Source organism: Apodemus sylvaticus, chromosome 1 (assembly GCF_947179515.1).
Source record: "Apodemus sylvaticus chromosome 1, mApoSyl1.1, whole genome shotgun sequence".
NCBI classification, from domain to species: Eukaryota; Metazoa; Chordata; class Mammalia; order Rodentia; family Muridae; genus Apodemus; species Apodemus sylvaticus.
In genome coordinates, this window is record NC_067472.1 from 72,907,742 (window position 1) to 72,932,689 (window position 24,948).

At 50.4% G+C, this 24,948-nt stretch overlaps 1 protein-coding gene across 1 annotated transcript in view; it reads right to left on the reverse strand.

Annotated features, from left to right (window-relative positions):
- The window catches only part of Lhpp (phospholysine phosphohistidine inorganic pyrophosphate phosphatase), a 92,494-nt gene that overhangs the window by 39,745 nt on the left and 27,801 nt on the right, over positions 1-24,948 (reverse strand). Inside the window, exons 4-6 of the mRNA XM_052196803.1 lie at positions 20,823-20,886; positions 19,791-19,883; positions 11,870-11,961 (exon numbers count right to left, since the gene is read on the reverse strand). Coding sequence (XP_052052763.1) covers positions 11,870-11,961; positions 19,791-19,883; positions 20,823-20,886 — 249 coding nt within the window. The remainder of the gene's footprint in view (positions 1-11,869; positions 11,962-19,790; positions 19,884-20,822; positions 20,887-24,948) is intronic.

Sequence of the window (24,948 nt, forward strand, 5' to 3'; positions counted from 1 at the left end):
TAGAGCTGCCACTATCCTGGTAGGGACCTGCCTGGGAGCCCTGGGGGGTGGCAACACAGGTGCTGACCCCTCTTCACAGAGGGCCCCAATGTGCAGAATAAAGAGTGCTGAATGGGGCTCATTATCAGCTTGGAAGGCCAGCTTAGAGGATATCCAGTAATTGCAAGGGTTTTGTAAATGTTAATTACGGTTGCCTTAATTAGCTCCAAACCCATTGATCTATGGATTATATTAGGTTTATAAGTGTAATTACCTTAACTGGCATATGGATTACAATTATGCGCCACTAAAACCCCAAATGTATAGCATATAAATTAGCCAAGGGACCATTCTGATTCCTCAGGGTCACACTGCTGAAATGCTCTTTAGGGCTTTATCCTGAAGGCTGCCCCACCCCTCCCCCACCCCTCTATACAGACTGAGGGGCTTTGAAGTTGGGAGGGAGAAAGGAAGAACAGAACAGCGTCTCTGGAAGCCCAAGCCAGCTTGAGCTCTGGATTCTTATCTTTCCCCAGGAACTCTGTGTGTGTGTGTGTGTGTGTGTGTGTGTGTGTGTACATGCCTTCAGCCTCTCCCCATATGTAAATGCACACCTGAAACCCTCAAGTATTACCCTCTGGGTTCTCCTACTTTGGCTCCAAACTCCCCAATGGTTAGTCTGGCAAACCAGTGAACTCCAGGGGCCTGTCTCTGCCTCTCTTGTGCTGAGAATAAAAGCATACACCACCCAGGCCTTTTTATACAGTTTCTGGAAATATGGCCAGGGCCCTGCTCCTCCCTCCTCATTTGCCTTTCTCCTGACTCTCCTCCAAGGTACCCCTCTCTACCCTTCAGAAGCTTCAGGGAGAGTCCATGCTAGGCTCTAGGGGTGTCCTGTGGCTATAACCCCCATGCCATGCAGCTCAGAAGCTCTTGTTTGCACGTGACTCTTGCCAAGTTTCTACAGGTGGGGGGAACTTCCCCACAATACACGGTGCCATGAGGCCTGATTGCCAGCCTGACAGAAGCCCCTTTAAAAATCTGACCATGAGAAAGAACAGCACACACGGCTTGTTTCCATTTATAGACAGTCCCAGGACAGGCATAACTGTCTCTGCTATTAGCTATCAGGAATATGCATCTGACGGGTGGAGGGTAGGGGATGTTAGAAGGGCCAGTGGGTTCATTAGTTTACAGAGTTGTGTGCCTCTAGGGTCTGTGTGCTTTTGCTACATTTTATACATTAATAATAAGTTGTATTATTTTAAGCATGAGAAGAGCCCTGCCCACAGCAGACAAAATGCTTCGGACGCCTGCCCTCCGACCTAAACCCCCAGCCCAAGGGCTATGAACAGCTCGGCGTATATTTGGATCACTTTTTCATTATCAAGCTGACTGGCACTTGGTGTTGGGCCTTCAGGGCTGCCAGACACAGGCCACACCACAAAGAGGGTTAACTTTAGGGCTGGCTGTATCTCTAATCAGGGCTGGCACATGGCAAATGTACACAGAACTGTCCTCAGATGAAGGCTCATAGCGAGGAGCAGTGTGTCTCCACCTTTGACTTCCAAGAAGTGAAGGATTTCCTCTCCCTCCTAGAAACCACAGATAGGAGAGCCAGCTCTGCACTGGACGGGGTGGGAGGCCTCTGGAACACGGGGCAGGGAGAGGTATGCTCTGTTCCCAGGCCAGACAAAGTACCCGACCTCCCCTTCACTCTGCTAGCTCTCAACTTCCTGGGCACACACAGCCGCTGGCAGCCCCAGGGTGACTCCCCCACAGTTAGTGCACTTGCCAGGACACATTCATGCCCCCAGAAATATGGTGATGTGAAAATATCGTATGATTTTTTTAAGTACAAACTATATTTTATAAACAATCACATTTTATGTCTTCTTAAAGAAACAGAACAAAATGCTAACTGGGGTTCCCTCACAGAGATGGGGTTGTGAATTATTTCCTCTGTGCTTTTCTGTATTTTCCAAAGGGCAGGCATTTTTTGCAGAATTAGAAAAAAAAATCACTTTAACTTTAAAAGGGGAAAAAAAAAACCCTGCAGTCTCTATTAAGCATGCAAAAACAGGAAGAAGGAATGGAATCTTGAGGGCAGGAAATGGCTTTTCTGTCCACTGCTGGCTTGGGCCTAGGCAGGTCCCACAGAACCCTCCACCTGATGAGCCACGGGGACAGAGCACAGCCCAGCATCATTGTGGCGGAGGCCCTGGTTACTCAGATCTCCCTTCTCAAGTAGGGTACTGAACCCAGGAAGGGCTCCCTGCTCCTAGGCTCCCCCAGTCTCAGCCCTAGTATGATCTCCTCCCTCTGGAGTCTCTCAGCAGCTGCCGCCATAGGTACCCGGTAGGTATGTCACAGGAAAGTCAACCCTGGAATGGAGTAAATCTGGGGGGAGAATGATGGGGTCTGTCTGGGGTCCCCTGGGCAGGCTAGGAGCATACAGCCTATGGGAAGGCAGGTCCTCCAGTTAGGGGGACCTGCCTCTCTGGGTATGTGTCCTATCTCCACTGCATATGCCTTGACCCCTGGGTTGTAAAGTACTGAATGGAATGGGGGAAATTCTCTCTCCTTTTCACTTCTCAGACAAGGTCCTGTGTCTGGGCATCTATCCCCCAATAGGTATTGACAGAGGATTTGGTATGCATTTTACCCTAAGATGACTGGGTGGCAGTGAGGGTACCCTAGGTAGACCCTGTTCCTAAGACACATGCAGCACATGGGGGCAAAAGACATTGATTAGAGCTGCAGTAAGAACTTGTAGTAGGGAGCCCTTCCTGGGTTCAGTACCCTACTTGAGAAGGGAGCTCTGAGTAACCAGGGCCTCCGCCACACTGATGTTGGGCTGTGCTCCAGCCCCTGTAGCTCACCAGGTGGAGGGTTCTGTGGGACCTGCCTAGGATGGGAGGGACAGAAGGATCTGTGTGCTGAGGGCCACATATGCAGGCCACAGCTGGACAGCAGCTGTGGGGGCAGGTAGGAAAGGTAGGAATGCCCTCTGAAAACCCCAAGGAAGGTGAGGGAGGTCAGGGGGCAGACGTGACATTGCAAGGTTCAGGGCAGAGCAGACAGGGCAGTGAGGGCCCCAGCCTTGTGCCCAGGTGTTTTCTGGAGCTGCAATGACAACTTTTCCCGTCTGGTTTCAAAAGTAATGAAAACATCTTCATGAGCTCCTGAACTATGGCAGGCCCAGCAGAAAACCCACAGGAGTCACCAAGGCGAACAGGAAGCTGAGCACGCTGCCAGGGCGCACGGTGCCTGGGGAAGAGCTGCTCAGAAGGAGCCGGCTGCAGCACCCTCCCTTACCACACAGGGAGAGCAACCCAAGGGAGGCCCAGAGATGAGGGGTGCAACTGCAGTAGGCACCCTGGCTGGCATGGTGACCTGGACCCGGAGGGACGGCATCCTGCCAGGGCTACAGCCAGGCATCGGCGAGCTTTGGAGCAGTGCAAGTTTGCTGCAGGCCCCGAGCTGGGCACTGAGTTAGAGGTGGTACCTGTGGCACCCAGCGCCTTGCTCTGGCAATAGCTACCTATTAGATCCCATCTGCAGGAGCTTGCTTCAGGCCGGGCATGCCTGCCACCTACTCTCTGGGCCTTGATTCATGATACCACTGGAGCCTCCAGACCCGAGGCTGTTTCTGGTCAAGAGGACCCTACCACGTGGGCAGTGAGTGGCCTGATGTCCAACATCAACCTGGAGCAGCTCACAGCATCCTGTGCCCTAGACTGTGCTCCGCAGCTGGAAAGCGATGGAAAGACAGGGACTGTGGAGTCTTAACACGTGGACTCTAGGGTCTACTGGGTTGTTACTGTTCCCCGAATCTGAATTATTTAAACCCAGAGGTCACAGAGTTTAAATAATTTACTCTATTTACTTTCTAGGCTTGTTACAGGAAGCAGCGCAGAGGCTTGGCTTGTCTGTCCTTGGCTTGTCTCCTGGCGTACTGTGCGCCTTGCATTCTTTTAAAGAGATGGCCATTGTTTTTATTGGGAAGCCGGGGAATCGGAGCCACCTGGCGGTCTCCAGCAGAGCCAGGACTACATTCCAGGGGCCAGCCTGAAGCCTTGGCTTGCCCACCTCCTGTCTACAGTCCACTGGACTTACAGGGTGCTTCCTCAGTCAAGGCTGCGGGAGCTGAGAGACCAGCTGGGACACACCCACCACAGGCTCTCCCGTCGGGCTGCAGCAGCCCTGTCTGAGTTCCCCTCCAAGTTTATTTTAAACTCTTTCACGTGGAAAAACTAAGCTTCCTCTTTACTAGTAGGTTCCAAGAAGGCTAACCCCTTCCTCTCCAGTCTGCCTAACTCCTGCTCCACCCTACCCCCTGCAAAAACAACAACTAAGGGTAGCCAGAACTCTACACACTCCAGGGAACCCTAGTGCCCACGGGCATCTGTATCCTCGGGAGCCAAGCCTCCTGGTGGAGCACCCCAGAAAAAGCTTACCCAGCTGTGAGGTAGCAGAGGCTGACAGAAAGGTATAGTAAGACTGGGGACCAGAGCGGCCTGCTGTTCACAGACTCCAAGGTCAGCCTCCCTCCTTAACAGGTCAGAGGTCATCAATCTCGCTCTGTTTCTAAGGCAGGAGGATAACACCTTCCCATGGCCCAGAAGAGTCAAGGAGTAAGGCAGAGTCAAAAGAGCTGCTTTTGTGAGTTTCACCATGGCCCCCAGGTTCTGAGGGATCTGGGCAGAACTGGATTCTGGCATTCACAACCTGGAAAAACCTGAAATGGTCTTGGTTCTGTAATCTGAATCCTTTGGGCTGCCGCACAGTGGCACATAGAGCCCAAGCCACTGCCAACAACAAGCCCTTCTCGTCCGAGACATCAGATGCTGTGAGGATGGGGGACCTGCTGGAGCCCTGCAGCACCCTGCAGGCTGATGGGACCCCAGCCACCTGACACTTCTGACTGTCAAGTACTGCCCCATTCCTGCCTAGGCTCTCTGTATAATTTAGATACAGGAGACTAAAAAGAAAAAAAAAAAACCAAAACAACCAAACAGATAAAATAAAAAGAAATAGAAGTCAGGCAATCTTACTGCCTTCCTAAGCCCTTCACCAGTAGGCCGACCCAGGCAAGTCAGTTCCTTCCCAGGAAAGTAGACTTCTGCCCACCAGGACAGATGGACGAACGGATGCACGGACGCTCAGGGAGAGGTGTGAATGGGGCAGCTGAGACACCTTTGTTGCTCAGTCTGATGACCACAGCTCATGGTCCCTAGGCAAGACCTAGTAGGCCAGTGGAGAGTGATGGAGCGGTGGTGGGGAGACACGGTGGGGATCAAGTCTTCCCTGCTGGAGGAGGAAGGGAAAAAGTAAAGGAAGGCGCCACTGAGAGTCTCACGCCTTCCACGAACACATGCGGGTGCAGAGATAAGCACATTGGCTAAGGACACACTGAGGGTTGTGGCACGCATGTGCATCCCCACCCCCACCCCCAGTAACTGGGAGGCTGAGAACAGAGACGCCCAGCCCAGAGGGTGCCTCCCATCTTAGGCACAGAAGATGACCAAGCAAAGGCAGAGCCTGGGTGTGAAGGTGCCTGGAGGACTTCCTGGCTCTCTCCAGAGTTCTGGGAGCCACTACAGAGACCTGAACAGATCTGTCCCTGGAACAGAACAGCGTATAAAGATATGTATTTGGAAAATTCTAACATTGTGTTAAAACAAGAAGGTTGGGGGAATTCTTTGCTACTTTTGTGTATGCACATGGGTGTGTTCCTCTGGGAGTGGGAGTGTGCCTGTGTGTGAGTCAGAGGACAACCTCAGGTGTTAAGGCAGGGTCTCTGGTTTGCTGCTACAGACATTAGCGTAGCTGGCCTGTAAACTTCCCATGATTCTCCCATGCCTGCCTATCTCACTGTGGGAGATGCTCACCGAGACATCTGGTTTTATGTGGCTCTGGTTTTATGTGGCTTCTGAGGATGTGAACTTAGGTCCTCAGGTTTGAAAGGCAAGTGCGATACTCACTGAGCCATTTCCCTAGCTCCTGGAGCAAAGCATGTCTGGGGTACAGACAGGCTTGGTGTGGAAACTACCACATGGTTGTGAAAGTCACAGCCTCTCTAGTCCCCACCCGGAGCCAGTGGAGCCCCCTGCTGGTAGAAGAGTACTGAGATTCCATCATAAAGGAACCCCATCTAGGATCCAGGCAAAGCCCAGAGGGGGGGTGGGGGTGGGGACACACGGAAACAGCGGTAGCGGAGTACACCTTAACAAAGGGCTCAAGGAAAGAATGAGAAGGGGACAGCAGGGGATTCAGTGGGCAAGGACTATCTGTCACAGGGACCCCAGCCCAGAGCACACACAGTTCTCGGGATTCTCCCCCGTGAAGGTACCAGCTGCAGAAGAACACAAAAGAAGCCTCCATGGGTCACAGAACCTGCTCTGGTTCTTTAGACCCCAGCCTGCCCTGAGTCTAGCACGGAGGCCTGATCGCAGATGTGACAAAGACACGCAGCAGCGGGGGAGCAGGAGGGGTGAGCGAGCAGGGCAGGGAGCTGGGAGGGAGCGTGGGGCTTGGGTGTGAATATGTGAGTGTATGGGGCGGGGGAGGGGAGGCTGCCTGTGAGTGTTTTTGAGGGTGCACCGGGGCCTGAGGTGCTTGCTGTGTGTGGTCTGTGTGTTCAAGTCCTGAGCTCAGGAATGGCTGACTCTCCCAGAACCTGGTGACAAAGTGCCCCCTTGTGGCCAGAGCGGGAGGCAGTGCATGAAAGAAGAAAAGGAAAGGAGATTGCAGAGAGCCTGAAGGAGGCCCAGGTGGATGCTGGGGCTCAGGGGGTCTCGATGAGACAGAAAGGACAATGAAGGGAGGAGAGACTAGATCAGAGAAGGCCAGTGCATCCTGGGTGCTGAGCTCCACCTAGGCCCCTCCCCCGCCCTCCCCAATATTCGAAGTACCCTGTCCAGGCAAAGAGCAAGACAGGTGGGCTTCCACTGGCTGCATGGATACAGAAGGAAGCGTGGCCTTTTGGCTGACATGTGGAACCTGGGTATGAGCAAGGGATGACATGAGGTCGCCTCTCCCTCCAGCCTGCACCAGAGAGTGCTGCAAAGAGTCTGCGTGACAGCCCCATCCTTACCTGTCAGGACAGGGACGGATTTCACTGCCACCACCCCCTCAGAGGACAGGGACAGATGTCACTGCCACCACCCCCTGCCTCCTGGAGTAGCCCTGTCTGAAGTGTGCAGTGCTTTCTGGATGTGTTTGGGGGCAGTCAGAGTGCTCAAGACAAGTTAAAGCATGGGAATACGGCAGCTACCACTAAGTCCATTTGCTGGGCCAGCCAGGCTGTGCTGGGGCAGACAGACTTGTGTTTCCAGTCATCTTCATCAGGGCAGCTCTGGTTGGGCATGGGCCAGCAGGTGTTAGTTTCGGTGAGATGGCTTCCCTTTTTGAGAAGCCCCAAACTCACAAATCATGGACAACCCAGTGCACCCTGAACAATCATTTGCTCTTACAACCGTGTCCTGGCCCAGGAGACCCCCAAAGGCATAATGTGCAGGGAAAGTCACTTACTGCTGACACCTGGTGTCTCTCCTCTCTACTTAGAATACTCTGTGTCCCTGACCTCTGACCCCTGCTTTAGCAATGATAATCTGGGACCTCAAGGTGCTGGGAGCGGCAGCCAGCCCCGCACTGATGGTCCTGCTCTATTTGGGCCTCAGGTTCTGCATCTGCAGCCAGGAGGTGGCGCAATGATACTGAGAGCTCTAGGCTCCCTCTGAGCCTCTGCTCCATTTCCCCTTTATCAGCAGGAAATAGGACCAGCCTCCAGCACCAGAGGTCCTATGAGCCAGCCAGGCCAGAGGCTAGCCCAGTGTCTGCCTAATGCTGAGGTTTCGGACACTTAGTCCTCTGCTCTTCCAAGTGAGATGAGCACCAGCCTCTGGGGTTCACTCTAGGTAAGGGAGCTCATCCCACGCCAGGCAGCTGGGTCTATTTTGGGACGGCTCTGATAGACCTTCCTGGATACAGTTTCCTTGGGAATTCTGTGAGGGCCCTCCCAGAGCTCGGCATGAACACAGCAGGAGCTTAAGGCTATACAGAGTTCCTGTTTGCCCTTGTGAAAGGCACTGCCTGGAAACCAGCCGCTGCATGTGTCATCCACAGCACAATGAGGAAACTTCCCTGGTGTAAGGGTGAGGCCAAATGACCCACTTCAGGATCTGCTCTGGGTCAGAGGTCCCCACAGCCAGGCCTTTCTGTAAAGCTAGCTCACTGATAGCCGGTCCTCGGACCTGATACAAAGAGGCAAGATGAGAGAAAGGGACTTGGGCCTGTCTGAACTCACATGCACACACGGAGAGCATACACCACAGGGGAGCAGAGTTGCCAAACTGGGGGCGCTATGATCCCTCTTTGGCAGGATGCCGAAGTGGCTGCTAGGATGGTGACCTCCTCTCAGGGATGAAGGACACAGGGCTCCTTTGATGACCAGTGTGCAGTCTGGGTGCATCTATGACTTAAAAGTGTCCCCTGTAGCGAGAAGGGACAGTGTGGGAACAGAGAGTTTGTGACACCTCTAGTCACAAAAGTTTATGGTTAGGGTTAAGGTTAGAGTTAGGGCTAGGGTTAAGGTTAGACTAAAATTTACTAGGTGGTCCACTAATAGTAAGTGTGATATACAAAATGTTAGGGTTCGAGGTCAGGGTTAGGGTTAAGGTTTGATTTCCTAGTGGGTCTCTAACAGTAAGTGTAATGAAGTATCAACATTTCAAACTGTCTTCACTGTAGAAAATCAGAGCTGGGCTAGGTTTCCCTATTTGGTCTCTGTAAACAGTGTTTCTGACATGTTCGCATTGGGACAAGTCACCTTCAAGGCACCACGGCTGTCATATCGGGCAGTGTCTCTAGGGCTATAGCCTCTAGATCCCTCACCATGTCGATGCTCAGGTACAACAGCACAACCTGAGCCTCTCTGCTGGAGCGGCCGCACTGTGGGGGCCCAGTTGCTCCCTTGCAAGTATTAAGGTTCTTACTGTGCCACCGGCCAAGCAAAGGATGGCCCGCCTCCTTACAAACAAGCCCTGTCCTGTGGAACCAGGACAGTTTCTGGAAGCCCAGGGGTAATTCTCCACGGCAGCATGGTCACCACCCTCGCCACCAGCAGAGGACCTGGCACTAGACAAGACTTTATAGTTACAGAAAAAAGTCAACAAAAGAGTGTGTGGTACAATATAATCCCGTTTTTGTAATAAAGGAAAACCTAAGTCTATGTGCTTGTGGGTACCAGGAAGGTGATCTCCCTCTGGACAGAATTCTCCCTCCAGTGCAAGCTCCATCACTGGACATCACTTCCTGTTTGTTGATTTTAACTTTCACGGTGCTGAGTCTCATACATGCTTGGTAAGCACTCTACCACGAAACTACACCCCAGCCCACTAACACTTCCCTCTGCACTTCACGCAGATGCCAGATCTCTGCAAAGGGGAACTAGAGTGTGTGGACCTCCCCAGTCCTACCTGTGTGTAGGCCTCCTACTGTAGTGTGGGGTTTTCCTCAAAGGCTCAGCAGCCTGAAGGCTTGCTCCAACCAAGAGCAATGGCACAGTATATTCTGAGCACACTGGACACATACATGGGTTTGGACTGGTCGATAGGCCCCAACACTGGACACATTTACTCAACTCAATTAGACATGTTTTCCTTAAATAAACTAGAGCGGCCCTACTTCTGGGATTTCAAACACAAATGTGCCACTCATGTTTGACCACTAAGTTGAAACACTCTGAATACGTGCTGGCTGGGTTCCCATCACCGAGTAGTATGGGACACTGCAATACACCGAGCACAGCCCTGAAGGGAGCTGAGTCGTCCCACTGCCCAGTGAGGAGCCTCTGACCAGGAGCACAGCAGAATCAGGCTTTGCAGCTCTGGGGAAAAGAAGGGATTGGGGACCTTAAGGTCTGCTATGACCTGGATGTGTCCCCAAGGTGAGGCCTTGGTTCCTGGGCTTGGGGTCTGTGGCAGAGGCTACGAGAAGAGGAGAAAAGAAGATACCATGGTGTAGGTGGGTCATGAAGCACGGCCAGGAGGGCTGGTCACTTGGAGCAGGAGTGGCCCAGGCGGAACATGGTAAGTGATATCTCGGGGTTACTAACAGAGGAGGGGACAAAACAGCACAGAGGGCTGATACCTGCCTAACTTTTGTGCTGTTAAGGTTTATTATAAATATAAAAGTTTTGTGTGTTTTGTTTGAGAATTATATGCTCAAGAGCAGATCAATAATTAAATAATAATCAAATAATTATCATCACAACAGATACCTCATGAAAAGGGCTTGAGGGACTGGGCTCTCTGTTCCGATCACACGTTAGAATTCACTATCCACACTCCTCTAGGAATGCAGAAGACACCAGAGCCATCTTGATGAACACTGAACACCCTGGCATGGTGATCTTGGACACCCTAGCCTTCAGAGCTACGAGAGACTCTATTTCTTGTCTTCACAATAAGGCACTGTGTTACATCAGTGAGAATGGACCAGGAAGGGATAGGCTGGCCACTTGGAAAGAATGTTTTGGTAGCTTGTGAGCAGGGCTCCCTCAGGCCAGACATAACCAGTAGAGCCTTGTGATCCTCCTCTGAGAGTCTGGAGAAGAAAGGAAGTCTGAAGTTCAGGTATGTTGGGGCTTCAAAGGCATGTCTGGCCTGTGAGAGTCTGCAAGGGACTGAGAGTCTCTCCCTCATGCCGAGCTCACAGACTGCCTCAGCTCAGGGTTCCCTCAGGTTTCTCACCCAGGATGGATTTCAGAGTGAAAGGCAGGCCACTAGTGAATTTTAGGCCTGCCTAAGACATTCAGATACATGTGAATGGCATACCACCCCTCAAACCCAGATAACCATGTTTTTTACCAAGTCTCTCTAGCATCGACAAAACAGTGCTTTGTTTGAATGGCCTGGCCACAATGCAATCCATTAAAACAAGCGTGGCAGGAGGAACTGGGGATGTGGCTCGGTCAGTTGGGTGCTTGCTTAGGATGCAGATACCTGGGTTCGATCCACAGCAAAGCATAAATCAGGTGTGCTGACACATTGCTACAATCCAATACTTTGGAGGTAGAAGCAGAAAACTCTGAAGTTCCAGATCAATTTTAGCCACAGAGCAAGTTTGAGACAAGCCTGGGCTACATGCAAGCCTATCTCAAAATATAAAGTAGGGGCTGGGGAGGGGGAAGGGAAGTAATTGTGTAATTATATTTCAATTATAATAAAAAATTATTAAGCAATAAATATATACGGATAAATAAGCAAGACACTGCTGGTACATCAGACGCCCTCAACGGCAGAGCAAGCAGCAGGCAGTCACCACAGGGTGGACCCAACTGTTCAACTCCTAGCAACTGTTCATGAACTTCAGACCCAGAGCATCCTCAAGAGCTGTCTGTGTCTCTGGGTTCTGTGCTTCTCACAAGTCAGGGAAGGTGGAACAAAAGATGGAAAGAAGTCGGATAACTGAGGTGAGGCCAGTTGTAACCTCACTGACTGTGAAGGTTCTGAGCCCACTGCCCAAAGGAACGTGGGCAAACTCAACCCGATTCCCTGGTCACAGCACCAGGAAAGCAGGCGCTTCCCATCCGTTCCCTCCACACAGATTCACGCCTGCCTCCAAGTGCAGGCTCTGCACCAAGGGCCGCTCTGCACTGAGGCCACTCTGCTTCACCCGCTCCACACGGTTAAGGACAGTGGCTTCCTGCAAAGGCCAGCCCCACTGGTCCTGGGGGGCCAGCTGCAGACAAAGCTGTGAATGCCCACATGTCGTCTGTTCAGAAAGAGAAGCCCCTTTGTTTGGAAACAGAACAAAGCAAGAAGGCAGTTGCCCTGGGAGGGTACACAGGAGGGCCGGTCTAAAGGAAGCCCGTGGCACTGACCTGAACTTCCCGGTCCGCACCTGCAGAGCTCGCATCCCGCACTGCTGGGCCCCGCCAACGTCACCCACGATGTCATCGCCAATCATGATGGCCTGTCGGTATTGAAATATGCTCAGAAGTTATGTCAGGAGAGTTTATTCCTGGGTTTTCATCTCTCTTTTCTTTTCTTTTTCCTTGACATAATAAACTGCTTGGTTTGAAGTTTAAAGCCACCATTGTCAGAATTAAACAAGATAATATTGTCATTGTATTGATTTAAAGTCAACCCACCTTGAATATATCGCCTGCTACCCTCCTGCAACCCCCACCTCCCGACATCCCCAGTATATAGTTATGCAATGTGAAATCAATCAGCGGCTGTCAAAGTGATTTGGTGACCAGAGGACATGAGGAGCACCTGGCTCCACAGAGCGGGCTGCACTTTACCCGATGCTAAACACTTTGTGACCAGGTGACTGTGCTGTGAAAATGAATTAAGTGTCTGGCAAGTCTTTACAGTCCCCAGGTCAAAAGGTTTGCTTTAATTGTGAGGAGAGTCTTATAAAAAACAAAATTTAAAACACACACACACACACACACACACACACACACCTTGCCTACACAGTACAGGTGTGGAGAGGATGTCATGGGCTGAGTTGTGTCCCCCGAAGTCAGCAAAGCCTCACCCCTGTGTGAGTACTTAGATGTGACTGGGGTCCTTATCGGAGGAGAAAGAGACCCACCACTGTCTCCATACAAGCACAGCAAAGGCCACATGAGGACACAGCAAAAAGGCAACCATCATGGTTTAGATATGGTCCGGGGGTGTCCCTTGAAGGTTTGTGCATTGCAGTGTGTGCTGCAGGCTTGGTCTCCAGTATGACGGTGTCACTGGAGACACCTGTAGTGGATGCAACTGGCAATTGTTATATTGATCAAAACAAACTGGACTTAGGGTGGCAAATACAGCATGTTTCCTCTCATAAGCAGAATCTGAAGTTGAAATTGTACGAGTGTGCAAGTGTACCCTCGCGCTTGTGCGTGCACACGTGCACCCATTCAGCACGTGTGCAATTACAAATCCGGAAACCTCGTGGCTTGATTGAAAGGCAATCACGAGGAGCGAGGACTAGGTGGAGGGGGCGGGCAGTACAAACAGCAACGGAAGACATGAAACAGAGAGCAGAGGGGGCTGCCTAGCAAGGACAAGAAACGGTCGCAGGTAAAGGGGCTCCAGGGACCAGCGCACTTGAAAATCCTCGCCGGAATACTCTGATCTCTCTTCCTGTGTTTCCTGGCTATGTGACAACCACCAGTGACAATCTAATTCCCATCAATATCTGCCAGATAATCATATGATGTTTACTCTTAGAATATTATGGGAAGTCAATACATTCTGGTCTTATACTTACAGTAACAACCAAAGTTTCTTTTGAAACACAATTTGTAAAGAATCAATTTAAAGAAATCCTGCACAAATAATAGTACCGGTGGCAATTCCCAGCTATGAGAAAGCCTGGAGCTTCTTTCTAAGAGGACAGTGTTGGGGGGCACTGCTAAGAGCTAGATTGGAGTTGTTTGTTTTGGTTGGTTGGTTGGTTCATATCTGTCATATGTATTTTCATATAGCTATGTGAGAACCACCCATAGCCATCTGGGAGGATGCAGCCAGTGGCATCTAGTCACTGCAGTGGGACAGCATGGGGCATTCCACACATGAACAGAACCCAAAGCTTCAGGATTTCCTGACAGCATGCACAGAGCGACCTCAGGTACAGATGGCAAGACATCTCATGTCCGACTTGCTTGCCCCCGTTCAAGGGGCTGTCCTAAAACTGGTGATTCAGCCCTTAAACACTGAGGGTTACAACTCAAGCATCCACCGTTGTCAAAGGCGCTGGGACCTTTGTATGACTGTGCTCCCTACAGACAGAGTGTAAATCCCAACTACCATGTCATGCCTCACACCTGCCATGGCTCTGGGATCAGTAATATTGTGTCCATGTGGGCTAAGTCTGTAGCTCAGTCAGTAGAGTTCTTGACTGGTATACACAAGGCTGTGGGTTCGAGCCCACTGCATACCTTAAGTGGGATGGTGTGTGCCTGTAACCCCAGTACTTAGGAGATAGAAGCAGGAAGACCAGAAGTTCAAGGTCATCTTCAGCTACATAGTGAGTTCAAGATCAGCCTGGATGCATAAGACACTGCCTCAAAACAACCCTTATTATATATGTGCATTGATACACATATGCAACTGGACAGTGGAAACTGCCTTCTTGGGACCATTTGGGCTGGCATTTTAAAATGTAGCCCAGGGGGATTGCATCTGAATAACAACAACAACAAAAAACCCCTAATCCCTCAGAGGAAGTGCTGTCACCCACGGAGGAGGAGCATCTGCAGGATGGATGCTTGGGACGAGCATGGGGCAGAGCAGCAGGAAGGAGAGATGAGGGTGGTGGGAGCTGGGACTGGCCGTGGGCAGCCGGGGATGTGCAGCGAAGCCTGTCTGGGCCAGCTTGTGGGCTCCGCATACCAAAATACTCTGGGGACCCTGGGGAATTTACAGATTTACCATCAGTGAAGGGCAATAATCACACCAAGAGGAGCAATTATTGCCAAATCATTTAGGATTTAAAAAATCATTGGCAAGAAGATGGAGGTCAAGAGGTGCGCTGTCGGGGGAAATAAAAAAAAAACCCTCTACCTGTCAGGCCTGGCTCTTACTCCTTTCTATGATGTGATAGAGGAAAGACAGACATTCACAACTGAATGGTTAGACTCCAAGAGAACCCAGAAATGAAGAGAGCTGCAGGGGAGCTGTTGCCATCCAAGACAAATTCTGTGCTTTGGATCTATGAAGCAGACTCTGGCTGGGCATGCGGGTCACTCGGCAAAGCCTTTGTCTAGAGTGTATGAAAGCCTCCATTCAATGCCCAGCACCACATAAAACACGCAAGGGAGTGCATGCCTGAGATTGGGGAATTTGGACGGGGCAGGAGGGTCAAAGCGATGTTCAAAGTCATCTATTGAGGTAGACGCTAGTCTCAGCTGAAAAGAGGAGATAGATCCTCTGATCCTTCACTTCTGTCTGCCTGAGGGCTGCTCCTTCACCAGCCCAGGTGCTCAGAAGAATGGAGCCTAACAGGTGACAGGCTTTAGAGGCTCCAGGGCCTAAGGGCTTCTCAAGAAAACCTGTGTTTTGTGAGCTGTCAGCTCTCCCTGGATCCCGCAGAGCAAGGAGGATGCTCCCATCTCCCGGAGGGACCCAAGGGAGCGGGAGGGTGCACGACCCACAAGGGGAGCCCTCAAAGGATATAACACCTTCAGCTTCCAGGTACTTCAGAAACCCGGAGGTTAACACTTGCTAAGCGCTGCCACCATGGCCTGGCACATTTATAAGGACTAACATGGCAAAAGCCAAGGATCGCTGTTTTGTTTTGTTTTGTTTTTTTACTTGTATGGTGTTTTGCCTGCATGAATGTCTGTGTGTCACTGTGCCTGGAGCCCATGGATGCCTGAAGAAGGTGCTGGATCCTCTGGAACTGAAGTTACAGCCAGCTGGGAGACACCATATGGATGGTGGGAACGGAACCTGTGTCTTCTAGAAGAGCAGGCAATGCTCTTAACCACTAAGCCATCTCTCCAGCACTGTATCCCTTTTTAAAGGAAACACTGGGTCAGGGATGTGACTTACTCAGGAGAGTGCTTGGGCAGCAAACAGAAGCTCTAGGTACGGTCCCCAGCACTAGGTAAACCAGACATAGTGACATACTCCTAAAATCCCAGAAATTGATAAGCGGAAGCTGGGTAGGATGGCACATGCCTTCAACCCTAGTATTTTCAAGGATGGATCTCAAGGCCAGCCTGGTCTACACAGGGAATTCCAGGCCAGCAAGGGCTACATAGTGAGACCCTGCCTCAAAAACAAAACAGAACAAAACACCAAGTGTGTTGGTCAAGATGTGAAAAGATGGGAACCTAACACAACCTTCCAAACTAGGATAAATGCTACATGTTACAACCTTACTTACAGTGTCTGGAAAATAACAACAAAGATACAAAAATATGCACATACAAAGCTGTATACCATGGTTATATACAAGAGGAAATGAGGATACAATCCAATATCCAGTTACAGGGGAATGATAATATATATGAATGCATAGAAATATGTATATATAAATACCATGTACATATGGTGAAATACTACATAGTCACAGAAATTACTTCATAAAATTGCTTAAATAAGCACTAAGGAAAGTTTTCTCAACAGATTATTAGGGGGAAAATCAAGTTTCAAATAGAACATAGAGGGTTATTCATTTTATATTGGAAAAGATTAGAAAGCTTAAATTGTGTTATTCTAGGATAGCGAAATAATGGGCTTTATTTCTTGGAACGATCTCCTTTGACAAACAGGAGGGGTTTTGTTTGTTTTTTTAACGTGTATGTGTCCCTGCGTGAGTTTATGTGCATTGTGTGCTTGCAGGAGCCAAAGGAGGCCAGAGGGAAGCAATGGCTCCACTAGAACTGGAGTTACAGGAGGCTGTGAGCCACATGTGGGTGCTGGAACCAAGCCTGGGTCCTCTGCAGGAGCAGCCAGTGCATTTAACCACGGCACCATTTCTCCAGCCCCTGGAGAAAAGCTCTAGGGGACAAAACCCTCCTACGTGCCGTGAGCCAGGAGGCTTGGAAGCAGTTTGCCCAACAGAGGTCTCAGCCAGCCTGGACTTCTAACCCTCCCACTCTGTGCTGCTGGGGAACCCATGTTGGGCCAAAGCATTCGAGTCCTGCTGGGCTTCTGCTCTCCTGGATTTCTAAACACACATACTCCTGATCCCAGTCAAAGGGTAGGGTACCTCATCCCCAAAGAAAACAGCTAGGAATAGGGCTCCAGTGACCACAGCAGGGAGGCTTTGATGGAAAAGCTGCAGGGGAAAAGTTGCAACCCTTGAAATGTAGGCACTCCCACCAGAAGCACAGACTGCCCCAATTCTTATAGGACTGACCTTCCAGACAGGAATATAAGTAGGGCACAGGCCCCGTCTTACAGCCAGTCTGCTGTAGACAGCTACAGGACTGTCCCTCAATTGCTCTTTTTTAAAATGCTAATTTATTTATTGTTTTATGGTGGGCAGTGGGCATGAACATGTCACTGTGTGTATATGGGGGGGTCAAAGGACAACTTGCATGAATGAGCTATCTCCTTCCATCATGTGAGTTCCAGAGATCAAACTCAGATTGTCAGTGCTTTGAGCAAAGGCTTTTATGGAACAAGCGCTTTTATGACAGAGTCCATCACTAGCCCCCCTCCATTATACTTCTCTCTCTCTCTCTCTCTCTCTCTCTCTCTGTGTGTGTGTGTGTGTGTGTGTGTGTGTGTGTGGCCAGTGTGTGAGAGTATGGTGTAAACTCTAGGAGTCAGTTCTCTACTTCCTCCTTCATGTGGGTTCTGGGGATCAAAGTCAGGTCCTAATGCTTGCCTGGTACAGTGGTTCACCCCAGGGCAGTATCTAGAGACTTCACATCTACCACAGGGCAGTATCTAGAGACTTCACATCTACCACACCCAGCAGGTGGATGCCAGGGAGGCTGCAACACCTTCCCAGTGTACAGGAAGCTTCCACCACAGCTTTAAGAATTCCTAGAAGTCATGGGTAAGGTGTGCTACTCCTTTCCAGATTTCTGGACCCTAGAAAAAGCCTGGTTACCTCTAAGGGGGCTGAATTTCCAATTATCTGGGGTCAGCCCAGCCCTCTGCTGTTTCTAGGCTGTTTGGAAAAGATATGTTGGAAATTGGATTGGGGGCTGCCGCCACTGGAACTACAGCTCAAAACACCTCTGCAAAGCCATTACCAAGGGAATGGCAGTAAAGACTTTATTGATTAGGGAAGCTCAGAACAGTCAAGGTGTGCCGCAACCCAGCACACGAGCAGCCTGCAGCCCTTCAAGGGACATTTCCATTAAAAATCAGCAACAATAATTCAGAGCCATGGATTATTACTGTGCATGCACACAGTTAGGAGAACCGTGTCTTGTCATGTGTCTACATCCCGGTATTCAAATAGCTCTAGCAAGCATTTCAGCAACACGCAGGCTAGAGCCAGGATGAATGACATGAAGGAAATCCACAGGTACACGGGTACTGTGTATGTCTGGAGTGCATTAACTCCCCAAGGGCTGGGCACAAAGCCCAGGTGTGCACCACATCACTCATACGGCGGTGAGAGGACAAGTTCCCTCCTTCCACCCCGTGAGGCCTGTCATCAGGCTTGGCTCGAGGTGATTTTACCCACTAAGCTATCCACCAGCCTAAGCTCTAGAACATTTTTATTCTCCACAGGATACCAGGTAAGGTGACATTCCTGATGCACCCATGTTTCATCCCTCCTCTTTAGGATATTTCCCTATACGTAAATATATACATATATATGTGTATATACACACACACACACACACACACACACACGCGCGCGTGTGTGTGTGTGTGTGTGTGTGTGTATGTATGTATGTATGTATGTATTGCTGACCCATTCATGGGGGATAGGCAGGCATCTGAGTTCTGTTCATCCTTTTAGGTACTATGAATACAGCTGCCATGAACATCTCTAAATGGGTTTAGGAGACTGTTTCTGTGGTGGTGAGACTCAAACCTAGGGCTTCATTCTTGTTATCCTCAGACCCTACGAGGTGGTAGTGGTTGCTGTTGTCCTGTCCCTGCTATCTGGGCTACACCCAGGAGCACAATCAACAGATTGCTACGGCAGATGGTAGACTCATTTAACACTGAAGACCCCCCCCAGAGGCCCCTCCCAGCAGTTCTGCTCACTCGTGGTCCTACCAGCAGAACACGAGGGCTGTAGCTCCCCACATGGACGCTTGCGATCTCCTGCTACTCTTTCCTTTAGTGTTCATATTAGATGGTGTATTTTGACTTGCGGTACTAATGAGCCAGGAGACTGGCCATTTTGCTATGTACTCGTTGGTCGTTGCCTGGGGTTATACTGCTTTGTGGCTATGCTAAAATGCCACGGTTTACTGTCATATCTTAAAATAAATCTCAGACCAGTTGTATCCTTTCATATTACAATATTTCTCATAAAATGTAGTGGAACCAGCCTTTAATCCCAGCACCTGGGAGGCAGAGGCCAGCCTGAGTGAGTTCCTAGATAGCCAGGGCTACAGTGAGAAACCCTATCTAAACAAACAAATACCCCACATAAAACAAGATAGTAAAAAATTAGTTGTGGGGCTGGAGGCATGAGATGGCTTACTTGGAAAGGGGTCTGCTGTACAAGCATGAGGAGCTGAGTTCTGATCCCCAGACCCATGGGAAGGTGGGCACAGCACCACACATCCGTGATCCCAGTGTTCTTATGTTCAGATGGGAGGTGGAGAATCCCTGGAAGCTCACTGGTTAGCCCGCCTGGCCTATGCTGCAGCAAACAGGCTCTCAGTCCCTGCAGAGAGGCAGGGACTGACACCCAAGGGACTTCCACCTCCACGTGCACACTGTGGCACATGTGTACCTGTGCTTACACACATGTGCATGATGTGTACCTGCGCTTACACACATGTGCATGCATGTACATGTACATGCACACAGAAAGCAAGAAAGGAAAGTATTAGTATTTTAGAAAAAATTTTAAATGTTATTTAGAAAAATAACATTTTAAGAGAGGAACATGTGTAATCCAGTCGTTGGGATGAATGGCAAGTAACTGCCCTGTTCCTCACGGTGAGAAAAGTTCTGGGCCAGCAAGATGGCTCAGTGGGTGACGACACTTGTTACTGATCCTGTCAATCGAGTTCGGTTCCTGGAATCCACACAGTGGAAGGAGAGAACAAACTCACACAATCTCATACCCCAAATCATTAAATAAATAAGTAAATGTCATTTTAAAAATGTAAAGAAGAAAGGAAATTCTGCTAGGCCTACCTGGTGGGCTTCCACCCCTATGGCTTGCAGGGCAGACTTGAAGAACTCAGGGGAGGGTTTCCCCACCACTTCAGCCTTGATACCACAGGCATACTGGCAAAGAGAGGACACGGTATGAGTTTCAGATTGGGACCATGAGAGTAGACGCTCCTGGAAAGACTGCCCTATGGTGGTCAGGGCCTTTCACAAAGCAGGATGCTATGGGCCTCAAACCATCTCCCAGCAAGTGTGTCACAACTCCACAACAGGCTGCTGCCCAGAATGCTTAGGACACCTGCCTCCAGCTCTGCTGCCCCCTCCAAGGCTGTCCACAACAAGTGGCACACCGTACCTAACAAAGCCACACCTCTCCCGAGGGGCAGGAGACCAAGGTTTGCCTGTTCAGCTACAATCCTGTCTCTTGTCTCTCCCTGCCACCCATCTCCAGGTGGATCACAGCTCTTCCTAACGGGGTCTAGGACTCAATTCACCCACCTGCTCGCCCTTCTCACCTGGGCACAGGTGGACCAGGGCTGCTACTACTGTGGGGCTGGGACATGGTATAGTGGGAGTCTAGGCAGGGGTAACTGACAGTCACAGTGGACTTAAGAGGTCTAGCCACAGAAGGCTTTAGAACCTGGAAGGTCATTCTCAGGAAAGGACCAGGGAGGACACTCAGCCTGAGGGGTTACAGGGCCAGGAAGGAAACAGGTGATCTGCACAAACACCAAAGCCATGAGTCAGAGTGGTGAAGAGCATGCTGGGAAAGAGCACCCAGAGGTTGGCTGGGGGTCAGGGGGATGACAAACACATAATGACTATGTGATGAGCAAGGTAATGGACCCTTAACTGCTGCCTGAGGAGAGAACTCCAGTAGTTCCACCCACAGAGGAGACGTGTGTGTGTGTGTGTGTGTGTGTGTGTGTGTGTGTGTGGCTGAAAGCCCCACACAGGAGGCCCTCCCTCAGAAACATGAAAGGCTACTTGTCAATAAAGTACACCTTCCTCTCCAGAAAGCCTGAAGAGGGCATGGGACAGAACTGGGGCAGGTACCTCGAGCGCCTTCATGTAGCCTCCGACATCCAGCATCAGGCCAGAAGTCTCCTTGTAATAGCGTCTGCAAGAGAGCAGAAGGGAAGAGATACACAGAGAGCCACAGGTGCGGGCCAGCCCCAATGCCATGCTGAGAGTGACCGCTGGAAGCCACATGGCAGAAGCAGAGGGCCAGCAGCAGTGGGGCATCATGGGTCATTCAGCCACCAGCACCCCGCTGCTGGCCTTGTACGGACCCTACCACAATGATTAACCAGGGACCCAAGGGGGACAGATGGATCCCGTTACTAACACAGAGGAAGACAAGTGACCCGTGTTCTGGGAGGGGGCGTCAGGCCCCCAGAGCATGTGCTGACGCCCTAATTGCTAATAATTAACCCCTAACTGCTGCCTGAGGAGAGAGCTCCATTAGTTCCACAGCAGCCTACCACATCTCTCGTTAGCCGGGGTCAGGCAAGGTGCCAGGTTTCATGGGCACCAGCTGCTTCCAGGAGACAAGAATGTCTTCCCAGAGACAACGCAGGCTCGGCTCCTCAGAGCGTTCCTCAGTTAACCCAGTGCTTAGGCCCACAGCCCGATCCACAGCAGACAGACCACGGCCTCGAGGTACTTCGAGTCCCGGCTGTAAGTCACCCATCCCTGGGGCTCTCTGAGCAAAGCCAAGGAGGCAAGAAGGTGGCTCCTCCACCAGACTCCAGAGATGAGGCTCATGAAAACCCAGGACTGGCACGGGGATCTAAGTTCAGAATTATCAAGGGGATCTGACCACCCACACCAGTTTTCCCTTCCTTCTATGTCCACAGGACATTCACTCAGCAATATGAACTGAGGTCCAGAGAAAGGAGGGGTGCAGGCTGGCCTCAACACTAAAATCCTTCCTCTGCTTCCTAAAAGTGACTTTGGTCTATGTAAGCCTTTAGACCTCAGCTTCCTCACCTGTAAAATGGGTCAAAGCAAACGAACCACCCATGTCTAGGGCAAAATAACACACTACATAAATAACATTATTCCTTACACATTGCCTGGAACACAAACACCACTCAACTCAAGACTGGAACACCACTGTAATGAGACAGAGGCCCTAGATAGGAGCTCAGGGAAAATAACACAAGCCCCAGGCCTGGTGGGGGCACTCTAATCCAGCACTCAGGAGGCCGAGGCAGGAGGATTGTGAATTCTAGGTCAGCCTGAAATAGCAGAATTTCAGATGAAATAGCATCTCAAGAATTTTTTTTCCTTTCTTTATCTTCTTTTCGTGTGTATGTGCCAAAACATGGACCAAGAATGGAGTCACGTGAGAATTCTGATTGTTTATGAGAAAACTCCAAGAAAACAAGACAAGACTCTATGACCTCAGTTTCTTCAAAACATGGAATTATTCTTGGAAAGTGCTTTTTGCTTCTACCAGGTATAGCAGATAGGAGTGAGTTTACTTTAGATACTCATTATTGCTTGCTGTTGTTGCTTAATTAAATGTTTAAATGATCCTTCATATGCCTCTGTGGAAAAATGTATTTTTGCCACATGCAGTTTGTCCATGTGATTGCATACAGCTTCTGAACTCATGAAAACTTTACTTATGTGATTTCTCTTAACCCTCAGAGTATGAATTGTCAGATGTTCTGAATAACGTTGGCAATTGCATGGACTCATTCTCCATCCTCCTAGGTCCCATGACCTCTAGAGCCATGACATGTATGTATGTGGTGTGTGTGTATTACATGCAGAGGCCTGAGGCTAAGTGTCAGGCTCCCTGGACCACTCTTGCACCGTAATTTTTTGGAGAAATAGTGTCTCGGTCAAATCCAGGGCTTGCTGATGCCACTAGTTTTGCAGGCCAGCTTGCTCTCAGACTGTCCCATCTCTACCAGCCTGCAAGTACGGGCAGTTTGCTACACTCAGCTGGCACATGTGTGGCTTCTGGGGATCCAAACTCCAGCCCTCTTGCCTGTGTGCCCACAACTTTAACCATGAAGTCATCTCCAAAGCCCTACAGAAGTTTCCTTAAAAGGTTTCTTGGGGCTGATGGGGTGGCTCAGTGAGTAGAACACTGGCCGGGCAAACATGAGGACCTTCAGTTACCCAGAACCCACACGAAGCCAGGCGTGCTAGGTACCATGTGTCTGCAATCCCAGCACTCCTGTGACAGATGGGCAGTGGAGAGAGGAAAAGCTCCAGAAACTAGCCTGGCAACAACAAAGGGACCTTGTCTCAAACATGGTGAAAAGTGAAGGGCGACGCCTGAGGTCCTGTGACCTCTGCGTGCACAACCGGGCATGAGCACGCCTACACTTACAGAAACACAGGCAGACGGCAGGCAGGCACACACATATGCGCACACGTGCGCGCGTACACACACACACACACACACACACAGAGCTTTATTTTTTCTATTTTTACAACAAACTATAATGACTATTTCCTTAGCCAGGTCCAGAGCTTCAAAGAACTGGAGAATGATAAACAGAATTTGGCCAGCAGAGGGAGCCATTGGTACTGGAGCTGTGCTGTCTGGGTGGCAGGTGCCTTAGCCTCAGTCCAGGACTTTAAGCAGGGCTCAGGAACAGGCACGCCTGGCATGCACCCCTGGCCTTCCGGCATAGAAGAGATGCAAATAGAGAAACTGTGAGAGCAAAGATGATGAGCCGCATGAATGAGTGACAGAGAGACAAGCTGTGTCCTGAGGGGAAGCAGGTCACTCAGCGAAGGGAAGGAGTGTGAAGACCCAGGGAGCACTTGGGGATCACCAGAGCACCTGATGGGCTTCACAGTGGGCCACCTCCAAACGCACAGTTGGGCCCTCTTCCTTGGACAAGGGCCAGAGGCTACAACCCTTGTTCGGATGATGCTCCCAGGAGAAGGAGGGAATGAGCAGAGGTGGGTTGGGCAGAGGACAGAGCAGGGACAGACCTAACTCAGCTCAGAGGTGCTTGCCAGGAAGCAAACAGAAACTTCTGCAACAACAAAACTGGAACAGGTGCAGCTGTTTTGCAGCTGAGGATTCTGGGGGTTTCCAGGTTGCCCCAGGACCAGCGGGAGGACACGGGAGACTGAGTGGATGGAAACAGGCCTCTCTTAGAAATTTCACCCTTAACGAGTCCCCAAATCACAGCTCTGCTGGCCCCTGATCTAAAAGTTTATTCTAAAGGAAAGGGGACTTCAGGTTATTTGGACTCACCAAAGCCTGGCCTCCTGAGCCAGAGGAAATGGATTCTCAGAAATCAAAATGGAAGCCTTGCCCCACCTCCTCTTCTCTCTCAACAAGCAGAGACTTGGTTTTGAAACAGGCTCTCAACTATGTAGCCCAGCTAGCCTGGCATTCTTTATGTAGATCAAGCTGGCCTTCAGCTCACAGAGAGCCTTCTGCCTCTACCCCCAAGTCCTGGGATTACAGGTGTGAATTATGTGGTGCTGAGAACGGAATTGAGACCAAGAGTCCCATATGTGCTACGCAAGCACTCTACCAACAATAAGCTACATCCCCACTCACCCCTCCCAATTTCCTTTCTTACTTTGTTTTTGGTTTGTTTGTTTGTTTTAAACTGAATCTGGGCTGCTTTTTATAGAGCCACAATTTTCCTCTATTTCTTACTCATTTAGGAAATCAAAAATCCACCTGAACCCAACTGCTGGCCGTAAACACTGCTCCCTTTAAGAGAAATAGTGAACAGGCACCTTATGTCCCTTCAGTAGCAACGGGATATACAGTCTTCTTTTCTTGTCTGGCACAGTGTGGCCTGCTGTGGGCCTGGGAGGACCCTGGGCCCTGCGGCCACTGAGGGCCACTGTGGCTACTGGGAGAAGCATCCAGAGGAGCAGTCAGATCTGATTTTATGCTTCGTTCTCCTGCCGTTTCCGATTCCCCGGTGCAGCCTCCCTGCAAAATGACCACTTGACCTCTCCCAGAAGAGCCATTAACCTCCATAGTCTGCAGAGTAAACAGCTTAATTTTCTGATGGCGGCATGACAGGAGAAATTACAAAGCCAATTCCCTCTCTCCATCCGCACAGATGCCAAATGTAAATCACTCCATTTCCAGGAGAGGGACATCCTGCCTCCTCACACCCTCGGGGAGGCCACTCCAGCCTTGACTGTAGTGACAGGAGCTCTTCCTGGGCCTTTGGGC